The 25,147-nt window shown below is 36.5% G+C and overlaps 1 protein-coding gene and 1 long non-coding RNA gene across 3 annotated transcripts in view; one reads left to right on the top strand and one right to left on the bottom strand.

Moving 5' to 3' along the window:
- Positions 1–11,420, bottom strand: part of lnx2b (ligand of numb-protein X 2b) — a 28,111-nt gene extending 16,691 nt beyond the window's left edge. Inside the window, exons 1-3 of one of the 2 annotated variants that reach the window (XM_028009184.1) lie at positions 11,167–11,420; positions 3,882–4,423; positions 1,488–1,681 (exon numbers count right to left, since the gene is read on the bottom strand). In XM_028009184.1, coding sequence (XP_027864985.1) covers positions 1,488–1,681; positions 3,882–4,303 — 616 coding nt within the window. In that variant the 5' untranslated portion in view covers positions 4,304–4,423; positions 11,167–11,420. Of the gene's footprint in view, positions 1–1,487; positions 1,682–3,881; positions 4,424–6,615; positions 6,781–11,166 lie in introns of those variants that run through there. The other variant, XM_028009185.1, reaches the window with a different exon arrangement.
- Positions 11,421–12,290: 870 nt separating this feature from the next.
- LOC114138701 (uncharacterized) lies at positions 12,291–24,352 on the top strand. The gene is made up of 3 exons (XR_003594272.1): positions 12,291–12,368; positions 17,859–17,975; positions 24,291–24,352. It is a non-coding gene; the product is annotated as an uncharacterized LOC114138701 (long non-coding RNA).
- The last annotated feature ends 795 nt before the right edge of the window (positions 24,353–25,147 follow it).

Below are 25,147 nucleotides of genomic sequence, written 5' to 3'. Positions count from 1 at the left end.
GAAGAACTGTGTTAACCTTTGGAAGCCAAGCAATAATTATCCAGTGATGTCGGCAGAGACATTTTCCACCTCAACGTTTTTCCACAAGTCCCGTCTGACGCTGGACCTAATGGAGTGTGGTCGCTTTGTGTGTAAACTCCAGAGGCTTTCTCAAGCTCAGCGCAGGGTTGAAAACTGGGTCAGTGAATTAAGTAAACGCAAATTTAAAGCTGTTGTCAGCGAGGTGATTTGCCGTCTTTGTGTTGCTCTTTTATTTTTTTTTCTTGGCTCTTCAAGGCTGAGAGCGAACAGAAATTTGAGGCACATTAATCAGCTCAGGTGTGTTGGCAGATGTTGATCTGTGATGTAGGTCTGCTGTTGCTTTAAGGGTTTTTCCGATGATGAAACTGTGTGGTTAAAGCATCTGTGAGCTGGTACATGTTCCTGCAGCTAGGCTGATGATTCACCTGCGATCAGGAGAATCATTTAAAACTGAAAACCGTAGCGGCTCCGTCCACCTCAGCTACTGCAGCAGTTAATCCACTTTTAAAGGAGAAGTTTTATGTGTTTTCAGTCACATTGGGCCATTTTACAGCACAATCAAGTAACTATATACATGCCTCTGTCTCTTTAAGAAACTCCTGCTCTTTCTGAAACTCCGCCTTCATAAAAACATGGCTCCTCTATTAAAACAACGTTTTTAATAATTGTTTTACTGAGAATAAAAACAATTGTACTTCAGTTAGAGGAATTCAGGCACAAAATAATTGTTGTGAGGAGTTAAAACTGTGTTTTCCCCTTTTAAAATAAGAAAAATATGTATAAAAATAATTTGCTAAACAAATTCAACAGGGCTTGATTGTTTTCTTTTAAGAGTTTGCCTACTGACTTGGATATGAAAACATTCAACATTAAATATGTTGTTGCTTTGATTATGCCTTCTGTGTAACAAAGTGACGTATAATAAGCCACACTTTTTTTCTTTTTTGGGGGTCCACTTTTGTTTTTTTGCCATTGACAGCAATTTAAATATTGTTTATCTATTTCTGTACTAGTTTGGTCCTGCGTTTTTTTCTTTATTATTTGACTTGTGTATGCAAAAGTTAAAAAATGACCGAAAAATAAATGAACTTATATCAAAGTAGCTCCTATAATGGTCTTACTTGATAGGCAGTTCCACCAGGTCTTTACTAATTGCTGCTGGCTAGTTTGAAGGAGCTGAATGGGGCAGAGCTGCAGCTTGAAGGCGGAGCTAGGGCCAACCAGGCGTTGCCATGGAGATTAAAGGATTTCTAAGATGTGTGAAAGGAAGACGGCAACACTCCAGGTGTGTTTTAATGAGTGAATAACATTATAACATAATTTACTTCTTTCCAAGAAGCCTCTAAAAGCACAATTAGCTGCCAGTGTTGCAAAGACGCAGCTTATGTAAACAGTCAGAGGAGGATGTGGTCATATTAAACATGTTGTGACCGAAAACAGGAGCAGGTGATAAAATGACTCCCTACCATCGTCGATTTCCTCGTAGGCAGGATTAATTAAGCCCGGCTCCGACTGATCTCGCGTGTTGTTTCGGGACAGAGTTGTTGAATGTTTCGCGTCTCCAGACGGCTCGCCGTCACCCTTGCGTCCTTTTATTTCGTTCCAGGAGGGCCGCTTCCTCTTCTCCGCTTCCTCCCGTAGCCTCTTAAAAACAGGACATCTGGGAAAACACAAAGACACCACATAAGAGGTTTTATTCTTAGTAACAGGAATATGAGGCTATAAATAAACAGAAGGAGACAGCGCTAATTGGGTCATAATACATGGAGCTGTAGAAATGGATGCTTACACAGGTTTGGACAACAAGGGGTGCTAAGAAGAGCAGAGCAGAGGTTTCCAACGTGGTTTTGCTTAATTTACTCAGAGATCTGCTGCTCGTCCCTCACTCCTGAACTTTGTATCCCTGTTATTTGCACAAAGGCAGCAGGAGGGCAGCCTGCCTCTCATAAGTAACTGAGTAATGTGTGACAAGGGCCATAAGCACCACACTGTGCAAAACAGACCGACCTGCACCTTGTATGGGACTCTGATTAAAAAGTAGAGCGTTTGAGCTTTATCTGTAGCAACTGCACTGCAAACAAAAAATTACCAAGTATTTTCAGCCTAGTTTTTAGGGCAAATGTCTCATTACACTTGAAATGAGACAAAACTAACTTACAAGTAACTTTTCAACAAAACATAGGAGCTTGTTTTGCTTTGGTTATAAATGAAATAATATGGCAGTGAAACATTTTCCACTTATGCAAAATGTCAAGTGGAAAAATGTCTTGGTACAACTTGTAAAATAAAAATCCTATTAAGCATCTTTTGCAATCCAATTATTAATCAGTAAATACAAAATCATCAATAGATCAGTCCTACACTGTACTGATGTTAAGTCAAGCAGAAAGGCCGCAGCTTTTCACATGTTTGAAATATTTTATTTTTTAGATGAATCCTTTGCTACAAATTGAGCTTTCACTAAAGGAACGCTGTAACAAAATGATTATTTTCTTATTTAAAAAGAGCAAAAGGGATTATTTTATTTTAAAAAGCAAGTGAATTATTTATTTATTTGCATGTTTTATGCGTTTCTAATACTTTATAAAAAGGTTTAAGAGATTAAATGAAAAATCTGCAAAATTGTGCCATTTTTTAATCTGTTTGCTCCATTAATCATGAGAATAATAACAACATAGATTAAACCACATTTTCCTTTAGCGACATTAGCATCTCAGCTACTAAAGCTATTCATCAAGTGTAGAACATTTAGCAGAAAGAAAGACCACCCGGTTTGCCAATTAATTCGTTGGCATAAATACAGAGAGTAAATGGATGATCTACAACAAATTGCAGCCAGGCTGCCTTCTGTGATATCAGGTTTCTGACTGCAATTTGATACAATGTGCAGCTGTAATTTGTAGCTTATTAAATAAAATGGAAAAAAGTGAATCCAAAAATGTAAAATTCACAACCGCAAGAAAAATATTATGTATATCAGCACATGGGGTGAAGCTTAAGCATGAAATTTAAGCTATAAGTGGTAATAATTACTGTTATTATTGCCACTATTGATGTTGTTGTCACCATTTAATGTAAATTTTTACAGCACTGTGTTGATTTAGGAAGAATCTTAACATGGTAAAATGATACTTGCTCATAATCGCATACAAATATGAATGCACTATTATAGATACATATTCAGAAAATACTAAGGTGGAATGCTGAAACCAAGATAACATGAATTGTAATCAATTAGTAATTACTGTAAGAGGAGTGGGTGTAAAAATAAGTTCATTCTTCTACCCATTCCTTTGAGCCTGTAAATATACTTTACAACTGTCCTTCTTTTGTTTTTAGTTTATTTTCTTTTTATGCAATTCTGTTTAATCTTAATCTGGAAAATTTTAAACACTATTTCTAAGTAGCGTATAACAAACAGAAAGGTTTCCCGAACTACAATATCATCTTAAATATTTCTTGAAATTGACTAAATATTAGAGGTGCACCGACTGCAGGTTACGATCTTTAAAAAGCCTGACCTGCTGGTTCCGAATTTCACCAATATCAGTTTTTTTGGTCAGAAATGTCGCTAAATATAGCAAGAAAGTCGCTGATTTGGCAACAGTGGGATGACTCTTGTTAACTGAAAACGTGCAAACATGACCCGGTGGGCCGGTTCGTCCGTCAAACCTGTCACAGCAGAGCAGAAGAAGAGAGCGGCTGATTTTTATTGCTTTGCTGAGGTTGATAAAATCTGCTTCATATTTAAGTACCAGCCGATCACCAATCTCCCAAGATTAAGGAAACCAGACGATAAATCGGTGCACCCCTCCTAAAAATGTTGTGATGAATCATGTGGATCTCAGCCAGAATCCTACCTGTTGTGCAGGTGAGGCTGCAGCTCGCAGCGCTGCATCTCCTGCTGGCACTCTGCGTAGTGGGGACAGGTCACCACCAGTTTGTCCAGCAGGTTCCTCACCAGCAGGCTGGAGGGTCGGCACTGGTGCAGCTGCAGACGCTGCCGATCCACGGGGCAAAAGTCCTGCTCCTTCAGGAAGTTGCTGATACAGTGGAAGCAGTAAGTGTGTCCACACGGAGTGTCCATGGGTCTGAGGAGCGGCTGCAGGCAAATGTGACAAACCAACTCATCGTCCACCTCGTTCTGATACTCGTACAGGTGAGTGTCCTGAGTCTCGTGCTGCTGGCCACATTCTTTACAAACACGAGCCCAGGAGAGACCCGCAGAACCGCTGCTGGCAACGGAGACGGCGGCGGTTTTGGTTTCTGTTGCTGCCATCATTTCAGGAAGTTCAGTCCACTATCGGCTCACGCTGATCGGTTTCAGATGTTTACATCTTCATTTTTGAAGCTGAATAGATCCACAGTCACAGTGTTATCTCCTGGTCTTCATCCTGACTTTCTGTGGAGAGAGTAAAACGGAGTGAGGTCCATGGCGGCACTTCAACTCGCACTGGCCACCTGCACAGGAAATCACAAATCCAGAAAGCAGCAGCAATATGGCAGCGAGCTGCAGCTGCTTCCTCTCTGCAAGTTTCCTGAGGGACAGAGGGAATTTCACTAGCAGTCAGCTAAAAGTCACGCTGCTTCTCACGGAAATCGCTAAACTCTGTGAAATGAGGCAGAAAAGAAATGGACTGAAGTCAAACCTGTGCTTATGGGAGAACCACATGGTACCTCACTATTGTAAAACTTTTAAACTATATGGGCCAGAAATGCAATCCGCCTTCACTAATGATCCATTCAGCACCAACACCAGCGGTCACCGTGATTTTATGCAACTCCTAATCTCTTTTTTAATTCCTGAAAAACTGGAAGAAACTTTGAAGAAATTAAAACATTAAGTAAAAATCTCACAGTATCATGTTATTTCTACAATGTCCTATATTTTTAACCTAAAATAGAAAACATATTTTCTTTCTGCTAACTTTCCCTTTTGCAGTTATATTTATTAAAAACACTTGCTAATCAATAAAGATGCACCAATTAAAAACAAAACAAAAGCTGCTCACTGAAACCAGACAATTTTCAGCATAATTACCCTCATCAGGAACAGAAAAATCTAATATTTCCATTTGTTTAGCCAAGCGCAACTATACTGCACTGACAAAATCACTCTTCGGTGTGGGTGTTGTTGCTGAGTGAAGACTCAATATTGACAAATTGAAAATAAAGTCTGAGGAAACTGAGATTAAATAATCTCTGTAGTCCATTCAGGCCTGAGGACAGACTTATATCAGGAAGGCTAAACAAAGTAAGGCAAACTTGAACTTTCAACCTTGGTTTCTTTTAGGAATGCTGTCAGCATTTTGAATATTTCAGACTGAAGGAAATTTATTCTCCAGCTACACACACAGCAGGTCTTTATGCTCAATTCAGAAGTACCATTGATCAGTTTTAAAGTTTATCTTGCTGACAGATAATCAAAACACGAAGGAAGCTAATAAAAAGAAAGCACAACTAATGGCAACATCCTTCTACATTGACTGTAAGTTCTGAAGAGAAATCTGTTTGGATGCAAAGATGGACCAGAAGTGATGGGATTGTTTACAGCTGGATTTACTGCATTTGGCTTCTTCTGGTGCAGAATGATGATGCACCAGAAGTCTGATAAAATGTGAACGTTGAGACTGCAAATACTTTAAAAACTATCAGCTACATTTCTGATTTAGTACCGCTTACTGAAGTGGAAACATTCCGATTTTTGAGGGGTGGAAGGATTGAAACTGGGCTGTTCAGACAACCATGACAGAGTCGGAGATGGGCAGTCAAATTGACTACTGTGTGAACCAAAGAGACTCCCCTTTCAGTAATGCTAGCAGTGCTAACTGTGCTAATTGCTAATAAACGCCAAAATCCATTAACTTTTTGTCTTTGCTCTAAATCCTGAATCCGAGTTTTAAAGCAACTGCCTTCTTGGATGTTGTAAGATTGGCATGAAGAAAATTTCCAATGCTGTTATTGAAGTGACATAAGAATTTACCCAAATTTTAAATACTTATAGCAACAGTGTTTACTCTGGCTATTTTTGGCAATGATCCTTTTTTGTAGTTTGTTTTAAATAATGTTAATAAAATTGATCTGCGCTGTCCCTTTAGATTCCAAACCATGACAAACATTTCCAAAACAACTTGAATTTACCTTTCAGGATCCAGCTGACCAGGAGGACACAGCAACACGAGGGGGAGGGGCAGCAATGCCTTACTTTGTGCTACATTGTATATGAAAAAACTTTGCTTGAGGAGATTCAAAAGACCAAACATTAACCCACAGGACTGGTATGACGGAACATTTTTGTGATTTTAAGACCAAAAATGTTTTTAACCAGAAAACACACCGTTTTTAACACTTGTGTCTAGATATGGGAAAAAAACAAGACAAGCAATCATTAAAGTGAATTTTCTAAAAGAAAAGAGTTGAAGAGCATCCATTTATTATGAAGAGCTCATTTATAAAATGCTAGCTACAATTAGAAAGCGTCATGCTAACATAATCATCCACCTTAACAAGAAAAGATTGAAAGGAATAAAGAAGAGGAAAGTGTTGCGTTCAGGCTGCATGTGTGAAAAGGGTTTAAAAAATTGTTGCCACTACCTTCATACTTCATATCTTTGTGATCCTAGTCCAGATTTCAGACTCCAAACCAAAAAAAAAAGAGGGTTCGCTCTTTTCTGTGTTACTGGAGCGACTCGCAGGAGATGATATCTTCTGCCACTGCACGCAAACTCGAGACTCTAGCTGTCGCCCGAAGCCTGAATGAAACCAGAGCTCAGCCTCCCAGACCATCAGAATATGGCCGTGTGTGTGCAGCAGCGCTCTGGATGTGCACGCTCTGCGACTGCACCGGTCCGAGGAATGCAAAGGGTACGAAGGGAGGGGTGGGCTGGGGTAAATCAGAAGCATGATAGGAAAGGGAAAAATGTTCAGCCTCTGTCGTCGGTGCCATTATTCAGGTGTGTTTATGTATCAGGGTGAGCTCAGAGCGCTGACGTCCTACCGCCACAGGTAAAAGGACTGTCGGATAAATGATTGATAGAAAACACAAAAGCCAAGTAAGAAATTTGTGTGTGCAAGTTTTTGGTTCCTTTTCCCATATGCACACACAAGTCCACTCCCTTTGTCTTTCCTAGCCTCAGGGAACATTTACGCCTGTATCGGGTCACATGGTATCAAAACTGGCAAAACTAGACTCTATTAAACCAATTTCACCTTGTGCAAGAAATAAAAATGACATGCAAAAAAAAAAAAAGAAATATTTTCCTTCTGCTTAGAAGCTGGTTGAAAACAGCAAAAAATACAAAATATACTTAAGTTTTAAGGTAGAGTTTCTCAATCCTGGCCACCTGCTGACCCACCTGCTCCAAAATACCTGAAAGTGATGCTTGAAAAACCTCCAGTTTCACTAGCAGCCCATTAATCACCAAACAGTTTTAATCTGGTGTAATGAAGCAGACAAATATCTAAAAAATGCAGTCAAGGATCTTAAGGACCAAAGAATTGTACCCCAAAGCAGGATTAGTGGTTTTGTGACGTTGCCACCCCCTCACAGTCATCTGCGCTACCAAAAATGTTCGTTAGTGCCGCTGACGTTTTAAAGATATCAATAAATATGTTTCCAGATGTCATGAAAGGTCAAACAAACAAAATCCTGTCCATCAACTCTGCTGAATTTATTTTGAAGATATTAATGAAAGTTTAAATCAAACCGGTGCCACACGTTCGCTCTACGTTTGTGCCGCTATCGTTTTAAAGATATTAATAAAAATGTTTCCAGAGCCCAAAGGTCCAACCTGTATGACAGCGGCACAATCAAAAATTGTTGCTGCACATTTTTGGCACCAATTTTCTTTTATTTGAAGGAGATGAGGGGGGCAACTTCACTAAAGTGTTTTGAGAGGTTCAGTTTAGATTCACATCTAAAATTTAGAGAACATTTTACCTCCAACTTTAAATATTCAAGTTAAAAACACAGTGAGGTCTTCTGATCGACCTACTCTTTGGATCTCACTTTCACTGGGAAATAAATGTTTTATTTCTTTGAATACATTGATATTTTTTTAGCTACAGCTCAAAATCCAGCACATTTAAGACAATATTTTGTTGCAAAGAGTTTTGAAATCTATTAGGATTGTACGTCCTGAGACTCAAGACATTTCTGCAAAATATGAATTTAATCAAAACACCAAATCGGATAATTCACACTGTTTTCTAAACATTAATAAGCTTATTTATTCACGCATTATTTATTTGCTGTTTATGTTTTAGAACTTCCTGTATCTTAATTTCAATTTATTTCAAGTTTAATAGGAAATTTACAGATATTGTAAAACTTAAGCATACTACAGTTTTTCACCTTCAATTAGAAAACAAATTTACTTAAAAGGGAAAGAAAATCCCAAAGTACATTCCTAGACAGAGACATTTCTTTTATGTTGATTAAAACACCAAACTTCTAGAGTTTACTTATTTTTTTATCTTTAACTGGAAACAGTAAAGCCATCATTTAGTCCTTTATCAGTTGAGTTTGCAGCCGTCACAGGCAATTATCAGCTGCAGTTTCACCATAATAACATAGAATTACCAGCCGTGTCACACATGGACACTCGGAGTGTCAGGAGAGTCCATCTGCAAATTAAAGCTCCAAAACGGAGTCGCTACGTAAACAACTGATAGATTCACCGTCTGTCCTGAATCGGTAATAGACAATAAATCGTCTCAGAAATTATTGCGATAAACGAAAATATTGTTGTTTTGAGATCATTTTCAAGTGATATAGTAACGGTATGGTAATGTTAGAATGCATTGTCAAAAATAAAATTTAATGAACATTTAACTGGGACTGCATTTTAAATATCCAAAATAAAATAAAAAAATATAATAAAATAAAGTGAATTATTAAGTCTCTGTAAACAAATTTGTCCTTCAAAATAAGGGTTAGTTGAGACCAAAGCACTAGATTTTTGTACTCCAGTTTTTGATAGAGAGAAGAGAGAAAAACAATAAATGAAGTAAATGTAAATTAGTGAGCTTGTTTGAATTTATTAATTCAAATTGATTTATTGCGTATTGTGACATTCAGCCCAACAGATTCATGCTTCCTGCTTGCAGCCGATTGTCGCACGTTATTCTCAAAGCTCAACAAAGGCAACACTTCATCCATCAGAACAGCCTTGTAATCATGTGAGAGCATTAGCTTCCAGGGGAAACGTCTGCAGCCCTTCAGCGTCCCCCAGCTGCTTTCAGGATTACCGGAGGCGGCGTTTCTTCAAAGCGGGTCGAATCCCCGCTCCGATGGCCGACGCGAGTCAATCACATGTGCTGCAGCCCCACCCTCTGCGAACGCAGGTGAGGCAGAGTTCGACTGCAGTTTTTCCAGATCTACATGTCACTGTACGTTGCGCCAACGTCTGGTATTCCCAGCAGCAACAAGAAATTTAATTAAATACAAACACAGCTGTTGGTACCTGTGAATCATCAGCGTCTGAGAATATCACAATAGGAAACTTCAGACATTTCAGACGCTTGAATCTTCTGAAATGTAATTTAAATGATGTAATGAACAAAAACGCCATATTTCTCCTCAGTAACGTGTTTTAAAGAGCGATTTTAAGCCGTACCATACATGCCTGAAGTTTGACTGATTACTCTGAGGTGTGTTGGTGAAACTTGTTTCTCTAAACATTTTCCCACAGTGAAAATCTCCCACTTGTTTATTTGACTTTACAATGTTTGACATCTGTTCACATAATACCTCAATTTAAAGTACATGTACAAGTCCTATTATGATCATAATGCAATTTCATTTTTTCCACCAGGCTGCAGGAACAATAGGCAAATTCTTCTGCTTTGCATTCAATCAGCTGTTTGTTTTGCATATGCAGGGAACAAGTAAAACCAATGACTAGGACAATCCTAAAGTCTCTTTCTTTATGTTTCATTTACTTATAAAACTAAAAACACTTCACAAATACAAAAGCACTCCGTCCATTTTTCTCTATTAAAAACCAAAGTGGAAAAACAAGGGAAGCATTATCTCACTGTAAGGCAATTTTCTACAAAAAGGCGCCCAATAAACAACACTTATATGTGTTATTTATTCAGAGTATACTTTTAAATTAAGATCAGTAATCAAACTCCTAAAGGTTGAAGGGGTCATCACAAGTTGATAAAGTTGTGCTATTCCAAAGCGCCAACTTTCCATAGGAAACCCTTGTTGTATTTAGCCAAAATTAATAAGTGGATGTAAAACAGAAATAATAAATAAATCATTACTGGATTTCTCCGGCCTTACCTATTAAAAATCATGGTTAACGAAAGAAAAACATTTACTGTTGTCCCTAGCATTTTACATTTAAGACAGTCAGACAGAAGGATAGACAGATGGCTAGATAGGTTACTACAATGAAAACAAATAAGACTACACATAGCACAATTAAAAGATATAAATTAACTCACAAACGCTTCAGCCATTGCTTGTAAACCTAACACAAAGCATTCATCTGCTCCATATGTTTTAGAACTACATTTATACCATTCTTAAACTTCAGTTGTGGACCACACAAAATTAATCCGAAGGCCACAGATGGCCCCCGAGCCGCAGTTTGAACACCCCTGACCCGAAAGCCGTGAAATAGCGCTTTTATTCGGTAGGTAACTGGAAATCCAGCTTCAGATTATGAATGAAAACCATTGTGAGTCAGTGGAATCGGTTAAAAAAAACAACCTATAATTCACATAATCTTGATGTTTCTTATTATTCTGCCTGAACTCAGCAACAATAACAAACACTTTCCATCCTGTCGGGATTGTCACCGATCCCATAAATAACTCACTGCCAACCATGTGCTCCTAATCTCCTCACCACTCTGACAGATCCCAGTGACAGAGGCAATAAAAATGGGACCTTACTGGTCTAACTGGGCAGCTACAGCAACGGCTTCACCTTCAGCTCGGCTTGCGCTAACTGCTACACACCTTAAGCTCAGAAACTCACTTCTCTATCACCGAAAGGACGCGTTTTACAGCACAAACACACGATAATTTCACCCACATCCCGGTTTCCAGTCAGAAAGTAGTCCACATATGTCCGCTTAAAGCGATAAAAAAAAACAGCTTATGTCGGTTTGACGCCGAAACTCGCCTTACCTGTGTGTGAAGGTTGTTTTCCGGAAGTAGCTAACGTGTCGCTCGCTAGCTGCCACAAAACAGCTCCCGGTGAAGTGGAAGAATTAAAAAAGATAAAGTAAAAACAAGGTCAATGTTTCCTGAGCTCAATAATCTTGAAGATTTTTGTCCAGACTCATTTTTATCTGCCGCTGAGCGACCCGACAGCCCGCCCGTCCCAGGCGGAGCTCAACCTGCAGGCGACGTCTGGGCAACTTTCCCAGTTTCGAGTAAATATACCTTGAGCTCAGGAGGAAGTCCGTCCAGGTGCGACACGGTGCTGCAGCAGAGGGCTTCAAACATATATTTATGTCCAGAGGCGGGTAAAGTATATATCAAAATGGAAATAAGTAAGAATACCTATACCTGAATAAAGTTTTACCAAGTAAAAGTGAAAAGTAGCTGTCCGGGAAATTACTCAAGTGAGATTTGGTAGAAAAGAAAAACGACTGATCAACAAAATATGTGGGAAATTTAAAAACCGAAGAGAAAATAAGTCGTACAAATATTTACAAAAAATAACAAAACCAGAAGGAAATTTTCTAAATATCTTTGAATATTAAAACTTATTACAGCTTAACAAAAACTGCAGGTGTGTGTTTGTATCTGATGGAGTTTTGGTTAAAACATGTTTGTTTTTCATTCAGTGGGTAGAAAACACAGAAATATAGTAGCAAAACTTCACAATAAAATTACAACCTAGTAAAAATACTCCTAAAAGTAAAAACTTTTTTCCCCAAAAGTTACTCAACTAAATGTAGCTGAGTAAATGTAAATACTGTACCCAACACTGGGTGAGGTAGAAAAATAATTGTAAGCAAGTAAGAGAAGCACTAATTCAATACTTATTTTTACCAAAGTAAAAGTAAAAAGTAGCCATCCAAGAAATTACTCAAGTAGGAGTAAAAAGTATTTGGTAAGAAGAAAATCGACTGATCAAAACATCCAAAAATGACATCATAGGATGAAATGTTTGATGAGTTTCTTGACAAAAAAAAGGTGTTCAAGTCAGCCCTCAGCATCTTAATTAGACCCAGATCCGGGCTTTGACTAGGACGAGGACCTTGGAGGATGTACTGATATATTTTGGGTCATTTTCATCTTGCAGGTTCAATTCTATGGATCCATGATGGCAGCAAAACGTCACCAAACTATGACGCTTCCAGCTCTGTTCTTCACAGCAGGTATGAGGTTTTCTTCCTGGATTGTTGTAGCTGGTTTAAGTCAAACATTTCCTCTGTTCTGCTGTACAAACAATTCAGCTTTACAACAATTTTACTAAACAAAAAAAAAACATTATTATTACACGAATACTGGCAAACTTCAGGCTGTCTTTTTGTCTTAGAAAGTTCACGTTTTGCTATGTTTATACTAATATATGCAGTTGATATTAAATTCAAAGACACTTTATTGATCCCAAAGAGAAACTAAATATTGTTATTAATATATCTAAAGCATTCTTTTAGGTCCCATAATGACATTTTAGGGGTTTTTTTAAAGGTTTTTTAGAGACTTTATTTAGCATCTTGCACATGTTTTCCACTTGTGGACTATTTTCTTAACAATAGAGAAGCTGATAATCATTTTTATATTTTCCTCCATTTTTTAAACATTAAATTTCACAATTGATATCCATATACAGTACAGACCAAAGGTTTGGACACACCTTTTAATTCAATGAGTTTCCTTTATTTTCATGACTATTGACATTGTAGATTCACACTGAAGGCATCAAAACTATGAATAACACATGTGGAAATATGCACTAAACAAAAAAGTGTAAAACAACTGAAAATACCCCTTATATTCTAGTTTCTTCAAAGTAGCAACCTTTTGCTGTGATTACTGCTTTGCACACACTCTGCATTTTCTTGATGAGCTTCAAGAGGTCGTCACCTGAAATGGTTTTCACTTCATAGGTGTGCCCTGTCAGGTTAATAAGTGGGATTTCTTGCCTTATAAATAGTCATGAAAATAAAGGAAACCCATTGAATTAGAAGGTGTGTCCAAACATTTGGTCTGTACTGTATCTAAATATGTTACAAAAACACTGTTGTAGCTTGTACAGATTTTTTCACACGAATGCAACCAGTAACTCAGCAAATAATTGTATTTTTGTATCTTTAAGAACATTGTTATCATCACATATTACAAAGAAAGAAACAATCTGTTTCTGTTATTATCTGTGAAATAGCATATTTCAGGGCCAACAGAGTAATTCCCAAACAGCTATTATCTAAAACTTTCCTTAAAGTAAACAATTTGTGAGTTATTATTATGTTCCTGGACACTTATTTCAACCTCCACCTGTCCTATCGTTTTTTTAAGCTTAATCCGCCCTCACAGTCAGGTACAGTACAAGTACTGGACGGAAAATGACTGAAATGTTGTAGTTTAGGCTTAATGTCAAACCAGAAATGAAGGCTCTATCATATCAACAAGATGCAGTTAACATCAGAGGTTATCTTCAGATGAAATAAATAAAAGAAAAATATTTGATTTTAGCAACACGTTTATTTTCCCTGAGAAACTTTCACATGAACACAAAGTAAAAAAAATAAGTGTGCATTAACCAGAGAACATTGTTAAAACACAACTGAGAGAAAAACTCAGTCTGGTTATTCATCAATGGAAAAAACACAACAAATCAGAAACTCGGCTTTTACTCTATTTTTAGTCACCAAAGTGAACATTGTGTCAACCTTTTCCTCTGCAACAGCTTTCATCTCAGTTTATCTACAAACATAAAAAGGAGATTTTGCTTTTCCTATAAAAAAAATAAAAATTTCCACTTAGTGGATTCTTTTTTTTTTCTTTTTCCATAGGCTGCACCAAAAGCAACTTCCAACAAAATAAACAATCTGCAATAAAGAAAGAAAAAACAAAAATCTGACTCGACTTTGGACATTTCTTGTAACAGAATTGTTTTTTTGATAATCTTTTATTGATTATCAACACTGTTCAGAAACCTGTATACAAATATCATCATATATATTTAAATAATAGGAAATGCAGAAGCAATTACCACTGTGTCCTTGCAAGAAGAACGTTGTGAATCTGTTCTCCCTGTGCATGCAGCAGTTTTCTCTGGGTACTCCAGAAACATGTCGCTCTTCTAAATTCCCTTTAGATACGAGTGTCTGTGTGTGTAAATAACCTGGCAACAATAAGTGGATATAAACTGTCGCTCTTCTAAATTAATAATTCTACTTAACAGTTTGCAGAAATCTTCCTTTTTTCCACATTTTTAACAAAGATTCTGTTGTAGTTCTTAATAATATATTCCAAAGTGTGTTTTTAGAGGTTTTAATGTATTATTTAGACGTGTGAAGGCAGTGGAAGTTTTACATGTTTTTCTTACTTTTCTGCTTGTGAAAAACGGCTAACGTAGCATGCTAACTGAGATTGTGTTTCAAAAACGTCCAGTTAGAAGTAACTCAGTCATCCTGGGCCAAAATTATTTATTTGAACTGTTAATCTTATAGGTGAGTATGATTAGAGTAGTCTCAATTAACAATAAATAAAGTAATCACATGATAAATTAAAACAAACTCAATAATTTCTATTTGCATGACTTATTGTTTCTCTCTTTGTACCAAAAACTGGATGATAAACGTTTTTAGTTTCAACTATCCTAAAATGTGTTATTATGACCAGCTGAGGTATGATTCTCCTACATAATTCTTTTAGTGCACTTTAAAAACTAGAATTTGGTGCAAAAGGCTTATTCTATCAAATTAACAAATGCTAAACATTATATATACATGCTCAGAATTAGAAAAGTTTATTCAGATTTACCACTTTCCTGGTCGGAGTCTGTGCTCTAATCTATAGGTTGAACTTTCTAAAACCGGTTTCTGATTTGTTTTTAGTGTCCAAATATCAACCGTCCAGCTACTAATTTAAGGTAAATTTGAAGCATTTAAATGTACTGCTTCTTCATGATCTCATCTCCTTTGAGTAAGTAGAAAACCATAAGAATGATGGTGCCACCACCGTGCTTCACAGCTGGTGCAGGGTCCTCAGGTTTAAAAGCCTCACCTTCTCTCCTCCAAGCGTCCTACATGCGATTGTGGTCGATCTTCATCCATCCATTTAGCAGGAAACTGCTAAATAAATTGCTGTTGATTTTGGAGCGTTTCTTTCTTGTTCAGGGTGAAGTAAAACAGAAAAACATGATTTCAAAATTTTCATAAACATCCCAAACGTTTTCCTTTCGTCTCAGGGTGACAGATGGTTGAAATTTGGACGCAGTAAATTCTCATCTAAGCTGGTTGTGGAATAGAGAAAGCTGTCTAACATTCAGCTTCTGGCCTAAGTTTTAACATCCAAACAAACATATTGGACAAATAACCAACCAGAATGATCAGAAACGGTTTTAGATTTAAACAAAAACCATGTGGCTGAGGGGCAACTTGTTAAGAAACATGTTTATAGATGTTTTTTTTTTTTTTTCCGTTTAAAGATGTCAGAGACTGATTTTCTCTCATCCTTATTTTACTCTTGTCCTTGAAAACTGGAGCTCAGCTGGAAGATATTTCTCACTAAAAGTTACAAAATGTCAACATGTTTGAATTTCCCAGAAGCTGCACTGCAAAAACACAAAATCTTGACATGTAGTTTGGTCTAGTTTTTAGTGAAAATATCTTAGTACACTTAAAATAAGGAAAACATCTAACTTACAAGTAACTTTTCAGTGAAATATGAAGCTTGTTTAAAGCCAATAATGTCTTAATATTGATGAAAAAGTGATGGTTATAATGAATGAATAAATATTTAGGGATTACTTGTAAGTTTTTGTCTTATTTCAAGTGTTTCCAAGGTACTTGGTAATATTTTGTGGGGGTTTGAGGGTAAATTATCTGTGGCGATTAGGCAAACTTTAAACTCTTTGACTTTAGTTTCCAACAATGTGTGTTGAGAGTTATAAATACCATGCCTGCAGTCAAACATTGTCATTGCAGCATCATTCTGTGTGGATTTTACCTTTAAAACTGATGTAAAATTACAGGCAGAGATTCAAATGATTCTGCAGTGAAACATCTCAAGTCTGGACATGAAATCAGTAGATCATTTCTAATCCTACCAGTAATCCAGTCTCGTTGTAAATCATAAACATGCTTTAAAATCTCACTTTATTGGCTGATTTGTTTTTACAAAATATCCTTAGTTTATGGGGTTTCTTTCTTAAAACAAAACATACATCTGCTTTTCATTGATGATTTAAATATTTATCTCTTTATTTAAATTTTGGATCATGCAACTAAATATTTGTAAAGGTAATCCTTACTTTCACTCAGGATTAAGACTTTTCTGTTTGCTAAATTTATATATAATCTTTTTAATCATGACTGACGCTTCAGCATCATAACATTTGAGGTATTTTCCAGCTAAATTATTGACTCTAAATGCCAAAAATGTAATAATGAAGTGTCATTAAGTGTTTGGGTGCAGGTTGGGTAGAAATGGTTGCAGTTAAAAGGGCAGAGACACATGAATGGTGTCAAGCACCCTGCCCCCCTGCAGAAAGGAAGGGAAGTCTGCGCCATAAATACCCTGTGAAAGTCTGTTCCTCTCAGGATTTACAGCTCTGGAAGGAAACCTTCAATTCAGCCAACATTTGCTTAAACAAGCCGAGACACTACGTGGAGACAGCTCGATGTCAGCTCATCATAATTTAATACGAGAGTTGGGCAGAGATTTGTTTATTAATGCTTTAATACAATGTTTATAACAGAGGTTCGGTGGAAAAAACTAGCATAACAAAAGTCATTTTTACTCTTCGTATTTAGCCATTTCACACAAGTAAAATATAAGCATCTATAGGTTTTAGTTTTTAAATTTAGCTTTAAATATTGATAGATGCAAATGAGCGCAGATGTGGAAGAATGTGAGCCCAGAACAATAAAATCCAATAGATTATAATCTGATATTTAGGTTGTAGGATGCTAAACTAGATCAACAGAATTCATAGTTGTTGGGGTTTTTTTTTACTTTGTTTTGGAGTTTTTTGCATAAAAACGTAGCCAACAAAGATAATTCAGATTTTTTAAAATCAAGAATAAAGCTAATTTTCAGTCAAAAATTGTAAATATCAATAATTTCATTATGCAGAAAAGGATTGGAGCCATCTCATCAACTTAGAAACACCAGAACAAATGACCTGCCAAGCAGCTACAATATAAGAACACAAAATTTTATCAACTGTTTTTGGTCTAGTTTGTATAATGCATGAAATAAGACAAAACTAACTTAGAAGTAACCTTTCAGAAAGATATAGGAGCTTTTTTAAGTCAATAATTCCTTAATATTGATGAAAAGGTTCTAGTTCCACTGGCAGATTATTTCACTTATAACATGGGAAATATGTCTTGTTAAAACTGAAATAATCTGCAAATGGAACTAGAACTTTTTAAAGTCAAAATTAAGGAATTATTGAATTCATCTTCCTGAAAAGTTACTTACGTTTTGTCTTATTTAAAGTATACCAAGATATTTGAATTAGAAACTACACCAAAATGACTTCATAAGATTTTGTTTTTGCAGTGTAACTTCTTAATTACATTAAATGAGCAATAATTCTGTTCAAACTGAGCTGATAGTGCGCTTAATTTAAAATTAAAGCCGATAAATGAGGAGATTTTGTCTTATTGTAGCATGTTTGTGTTTTACAGATTGTATCATTGATCAAGTTGACATCATGAAATGAAGTAAAGGTGAAAAGTTGGGAAATCTTGTAGCAGCAGCTGATGGGTTTGGTGAAAAAGAGCGACATCTTGTGTTGAGTAAAGGTAAGTCCAGTTAATGAAACAAAAAAACAAGTGAGTGTGTGCATATAAGTGCATTTCTGCTATGTTTGTCTTAAAAGTGCTAAATTCTGTCAGCAGAAACTGACCAAGCAAAACAAAACGAACCAAAACCCTCCAGGTAATCTGAATCCGCCTTGTTCCTTCCCTGCCTCACACAGCGCCGTGTTTGAGTTCCTCCGAACAGAAATGGGCCGTTTGCCTTCCCCGGGATCCGTAAACAGGTTCGACACAAACGGGGTCCTCTGCAGTGGGAAGGGGAAAACTCACACCGCCGGGGCGGCTGTGCTCTCACTCGGCCGCAGCCTTTGAAGTGCTTCAGAGAGCTGATAATGGAGGCTCCTTAGTGCTCCATCTTTGGTGGAGTGTGGATGTAACAGGCTCCTGATACCCGGCAGCCGTTGTCTAACATGGCCTGCACAGAAACCTTTAAGGGGAATTACAATTATTTATTTACAGGTGGCTTCAAAATCACATTTACAGTTTTATTATGACCTACTCTATTTCTATGAGTTACTTAAAATCAAACTGGGGAAAATTGGAAAGAAAACATTTATTTGTAGCTACCCAAAATATTAAAAAGGAAAGTCAAGTTTTAGGTTATCAAATTTATTGCTATTTTTCTGCATATCTGAATAACTAGACAAATAATTTGTTTTATAGGATCTTCCATTTCAAAGGTTTACACATATTTCATAGATTTGGCTGTGAAGCTTTATGATCTGCACCAAAATGTTTTGGATTTCTCTCCACAAGCTTCTCACAATAGTTTGCTGCAGTTTTGGCCCATTCCTACAAACAAAACACTGCAAAAACACAAACTCTTACCAAGTATTTTGGATCTATTTTCTAGTGCAAATATCTTTGTTCACGTGAAATAAGACAAACTAATTTATAAATAACTTTTCAGAAAGAAATAGGAGCTTGTTTAAAGTTAATAATTCTTTACTACTGATGAAAAAGTTCTAGTTCCACTGGCTGATTATTTCACTTATAACAAGAGAAAGAATTGTGAAGTGCACTAGTGCCTCTTCCAGCGAAACATACCCACAACACGATGCTGCCACTACCGTACTTTGGTGGCTTCAGGCTTTCATGATTCCCTGTTTTCCTTCTAAACGTAATAATGTTTGTTATGGCCAGATAGGACATGTCTCCAAATATTACATGAATAAAAGTGGCACTAGTTCAACATATTTTACTCTAGTAAAAGTAAAAAGTCACTTATAGTGACTGCATTCAATCATATTTTCAGATTTATGGATATTTACACTGCAAAATGGTCTGGTTTCTGGTGCAAATATATTTGTACAGTTGAAATAAGACACAATTAACTCACAAGTAACTTTTGAGCCAGATATAGGAGTAAATAATTCTTTAATATTGATGAAAAAGTTATAGTCCCAATGGCAGATTATCTTACTTATAACAATTCATTTCCCCTTATTATAAGTAAAATAATCAGCCAGAGGAACTACAACTTTTTCATTAATGTTAAGGAATTATTGACTTAAAATAAGCTCCTTCTAGTTACATCTAAGTTAGTTTTGTCTTATTTCAAGTTTACTAAGATTTTTGCAGTAGAAACTAGACAAAAACACTCGGTAAGATTTAGTTTTTTTGCAGTGTATTCATACTCTCACTGAACAAACAGCAGAAAAAATTGTAAAAAATAACAAACCTGACAAATAGAACAGCTTTAGATGTATTTAACATCATTAATTTGAATTTATTGTGACAACAATAAATCAAAATACAATCGTAAGAAATGTCACAATAAACAATAAACGATAAACGATACGATGAATGCCCAACCCTACATAAACGAACCTCCAATCAAAAGCTTGCAATGCCATGATGTCATCAAGTCATTTTACAGGCATACAAATCTAAAAGTTTATTGCTCTCATTACTCTGGTATTTATAAAATAGAAATAATTATTCTGATTTAGTGTAAGACAGTGGGGATAATGTATCTTTTGCTACATTTCAGAGAGTAAAGATCTGATTTTAACTCTACAGAACCACTCTGCAGCAAATAGATCATTAAGGACTCTCTATATTTGCAGGAGCTTGCTTCCTCCTCCCTCTGCTACTTGCCCTGGGTGAAACAGCGAGGCATTTGGTTCAGGCAGCAGCCTGCACTGCAGCCCCCAGGTCCTGTCTGGCCCGAAAAGACAAAGCTTTTGATCAGTGACTTATGGCTCAAAAGCCACAGACTAAACTGTGACACTCAAGCTCCTCTTCTGTGGGAGCATGTCGAGTCACTTAAACTCAGCGTTGGGTTGCGTCGTAAAATGCCTCAAAGGGGAACTACTATGAAAAGTTCACATTTTGCGTGTTTTTGTACTGTTTTTATTTGACAATAAGTTATTGTGTGTTTTTCAGCCACATGGAATCATTTTATAGCACAATCAAGTAATTACGTTTCCTTCAATTGTTTTAAAATACCACAAACATCAAATATGGCTTAAAATAAAACTGACTTTGTAATTTAACACCTTTAAATTTGGCCTCTGTCTCTTTAAAAATGTCTTGCTCTTTCCAACTTTCCGCCTTCAGGAAGTCATCACACCATCGCTCCTCTATTCACCCTTTACCAACGTTTCAACTAAAAGTAGCTAGTATAATGAGCTGCTACCTACCAACCACAGTGAAGACCAACTTGTCGCTTCGCAACCGAAGTTGAGTTCCAGCACATTTGGTCAGCTGGTTTTTTCCTGCTGTGAACAATGACTGCTGGAAAAGACAAATGTTTTGTTGTTGACTTGTTGTATTCTTGTTGGTTGTGCAGGAGGCTCTACTTCTGCTTTTCAAAGATGTACAGTTGCACAATTGCACATCTGTTCGGACACATTTTCTTGAGCGAATGTAAACGTTGAATTGGGGGACGTAGCTTATTCGGATTTAAAGTTACAAGAGGCCCTGAAGCTCAAAGTAGGCAGAGCTGACCAGACTGAAATTTTATTTATCTAAGAATTATTTTGTGCAAAAAATATAATGAACATGTTTTGTATGGAACAATAAACCAACCCTAACATGTTCAAAGAAGAATAATAGGTAACTTTTAAGCATTAAAATCCTGTAATTGGCTGTGAACTAACTAAAAAATAAAAAACAATTCAACAGATCATGGCTAAACATTATAAAGATGCAGTAAGAACTGAAAACGCTTGCTGTTTGTGAGTCAAACATCCTCCCTGTGTAAATACGCACGGGACGATTTCCAAGGACTCCCTTGTTTGTACCTGCTGTGTGATTCTGCTCGTCCCTCGGCAGGACACCCTGTAGCTCCTCTCACTTCAAAAGGCTGCTGCGCCTCTTATCAGATAATATTCTTGTCCGCCTTGCCTCCCCTTTGAGTCCAGTCTCCTCTCTGTTGACCTGGATCAGGCAGGCTGTTCCTTACGGCCCCTTTGGCCTTTCCTCCTCTTATCAGCGCAATGGCTGAGCCGTGATAAGGCGAGCCTGAGGACACAGGGAGGGAGCCGTCCGCTCTTCCACAGCTGCATAACTTTTAGGCAACCGTGGTCTAAGTTTTGTGTTGTGCCAAATCGACAGAGTAACTGTGGTTATAATTGTTTTTTTGTTTTTTTTATTGTACTCTCATCTTATTTTGTTTTTGTTTGTCTAATTAAGTTAGTTTTAATTAGTTTTTATTAGTTATTACACTGCAACAACACAAAGTCTTAACATTTTTGGTCTAGTTTCTAGTGGAAATATCTTAGTACGCATTAAATAAGACAAAACTAACTTAGAAGAAGAGGTGAGTAAAGTTGTACTCAAGTAAAAGTAGCGATACTTCAACATATGTTCGCTGCAGTAAAAATAGCTAATAAGTTACTCAAGTAAGAATAAAAAAGTATTTGGTAAAAAGTATGCTCAAGTACTGAGCAGCTGATCAAAACATCAATTATTTAAGATTTAAAAGTTACATCATCAGACGGATGAGAATATAAACCTCCATGGAAATTTTGGTACTTTACAGACGAAAATGAATCATATAAATAACATCCTTACAAAATAAAATAATCAGGCCAAATAAACATTTTTTCAAATCAGTTTAGTTTCTTCTACAACTTTTGAAACGTTAATAAAAACTGCAGGTGTGTGTCTGTGTCTGATGATTTTTTTGTTAAAACATGTTTGTTTTTCATTCAGCACGTAGAAAATATAGAAGTATTACTAAAGTAAGAGTAGAGATACTTTAAAATAAAATTACTCAAGTAAATGTAAAAGGTGCAGTGTAGTAAAAATACTGCCAAAGGTACATTTTGTACAAAAGGCTACTCCAGTAAATGTAACTGGTTACTACCCAACTCTGCTTACAAGTAACTTTTCAGCCGAATATAGGAACTTGCTTTGAGTAAATTGTTCCTTAATATTGATATAAAAAAGATCTTGTTCCGTTGAAAGATTATTTTTCTTGTAACAAGACATTTTCTCCATGTGATAAGTATTTGCAGCAGAAACTAGACCAAAAATACTTGGTAAGATTTTGTGTTTTTGCAGTGTAATAGTTAAGTGTTAGTTAGTTTTTATATAACTAATAAAAAGTAGCAGTTTTAGTTTTTTCACTAATCTATTTTGTCAGGTTTAACCATAGTAATTGTTTCAGTTCCAACAAAGTCCTTCTCTTTGGTTTTTATTATGTTGTTTGTTCTCTAAAAAGTTGATTGAGTTTCTCACGTAACATCTGTCGTATACCGAAACTAAAGTGCAGACATGCATTTACTGATTACTTAAAATCAATTAATTTAATTGGTTTGTATTTGAGGGTATGAGAGGAGAGAGGGATGCACTACTTTATGTTCACAATCCCAGTAAAACACACAGACTTTGTGGAACATAACCACGACAATCTTAGACGGGTTTGCTTCATTTTCAAGCTTTAATCAGGACAAATCCAAAGTTTTCCGCGTGGCCGTGTTGAAACCCCACGTGCCTCGGCTGCGTTCAGGCAGACAGACGGGTGTCCAAAGCCACGACCCTGCCCTGACCCGAGCAAAGGAAATGCTCACGCTGCTCGAGACAAAGCAGGGCACAGGAGAGTCTGAGGGGCTGGCTGGTTCGGCCTCGAACAATGGCTGTGTGCTCTCAGGCCAAACAAAGGCCAGAGAAACGCCCTCCTACCCGCTCCCACATGGCAATAGAGCTGGCATTTCACACGGCTCTGTGAACAGCCATTCACTCCCAGCACTGTTTAACCTGAGTCCGACGGCTGGGTTCAGATATCTGACCTGCCTGACTTCTCTGTCACCAATATAATCCAAAACAAGTCAGGAACGCTTCAGATTCCGGTGAATATTCCTTAAAAGTGTGTAATCAATAAGCCACATTGCAAAAACACAAAATGTTACCAAGTATTTCTGGTCTAGTTTCTATGTTAGCACATTGGAAATAAAACAAGGCTAACTTTTCAGCAAGAAATATGAGCTTGTTTTAGTAAATAAGTTGCATTGGCAGATTATTTCACTTTTAAAATGGGAAAAATGTTTTATTAAAAGTGAAATACACTTTTTTTTTTACCAATATTAAGACATTATTTACCTAAAACAAGCACCTACATCTTGCTGAAAAGTTACTTGAAATAATTTATGTGTACAAAGATATTTAACAAGAAATTAGATCAAAACTACGTGGTAAGATTTAGAGTTTTTGTAGTGCACAAACTGATCAATCAGTGATATTAATGAAAAAGTATTAGTTCCACTGGCAGATTATTTCACTTATCTAGTGTAAATATCTTAGTACCCTTTGAATTAGACAGAATTAACTTACAAGTATCTTTTTAACAACATATAGGAGCTTGTTTAAGTAAATAATGACTTCATATTCATTTTTAAGTGCTAGTTTCACTATCAGATTATTTAACTTGTAACATGGGAAAAATGTCTTGTTATAACTGAAATAATCTGCAAGTGCAGCTAGTACTTGTTATCAATATTAAGGAATTATCTGATTAAAACAAGCTCCTATGTTGCTGAAATGTTACTTGTAAGTTAGTTTTGTCTTATTTAAAGTGCACTAAGATATTTACACTAGAAACTAGACCAAAATGCTCAGCAATGTTTTGTGTTTTTGCAGTGTGGATATGTGTGTCTCCTTGGTTCTCTTTAATTTTAGGATTATAGGGTCAGATGTTTTAGGGAACATACTGTATTTTCCAGACACATCAGTCAAAAAATGCAATGTGAAGAGAAACAAAACCTAAAAGTTGCACTGATTTACACATTGTTAAACATAACTTACAATAAAGGAGATGTTTATATTTCATTGCAACATGTTTGCCTTGCACAGTTTGTACCATGGATCAAGTTGATGTCGGAGAGTTGGAAGAGTCTGCAGCAGCTCTGAGTTTGGTGAGAAGAGCAAAATTTTCCCAAGTTATAAGTGAAATAATCTGTCAGTGGAGCAAGAACTTTTTCATAAATATTTAGGAATTACTGACTTAAAAGAAGCTCATGTATCTTGCTCAAAAGTTACTTGTAAGCATAGCTGGGTAGTAATACGATTATTCAATTACTTTTACTTGAGTAATTTTATTATGACGCATCGCTACTCTGACCTGTGAACAATTTCTGGATTTTCTACCCACTGAATGAAGAACAAACATGTTTTCACCAAAAATTCACCAGACACAGACACACAGCTGCAGTGTGTTTAAAGTTTCACAAGTTTGTTTTTGAAAGGAATTAATTTTGAAAAAAAAATTATTTTGCTTAATTTTATTATTTTATGATATTTATATGAATTATTTTAATTTTGTTATTTAAAATACCCAAATTTCCGCTGAGCATTATTGATAATTTCATCAGTTACTGAAATACTTTTTACCTGCAAGTGGAGCCAGAACTTTTTCATCAATATTAAGGAATTATTTACTCAAAACAAGCTCCTATATGTAGCTGAAAAGTTACTTCTTAGTTAGTTTTGTCTTATTTCAAGTGTACTAAGACATTTGTGCTACGAAAAGACCAAAAATACTTGGTAAGATTCTGTGTTTTTGCAGTGCAGCCTATTAATAACGTGGCTGTAAGACGAACAGCTCCCTGGGGAACGGGACCGCGACCAGACCCTCCGTCTGGGTCAGATCCCCTCCAGCCAGGGCAGAGAGAGGGGCGGCCGCATGACCCCCTCCGCCCTCCGTGGGCTGC

This window comes from Xiphophorus couchianus, chromosome 23, assembly GCF_001444195.1.
Source record: "Xiphophorus couchianus chromosome 23, X_couchianus-1.0, whole genome shotgun sequence".
Lineage (NCBI taxonomy): Eukaryota > Metazoa > Chordata > Actinopteri > Cyprinodontiformes > Poeciliidae > Xiphophorus > Xiphophorus couchianus.
The sequence above is the reverse complement of the archived record's forward strand: the minus strand, read 5'-3'. Positions and strand labels throughout refer to the sequence as shown.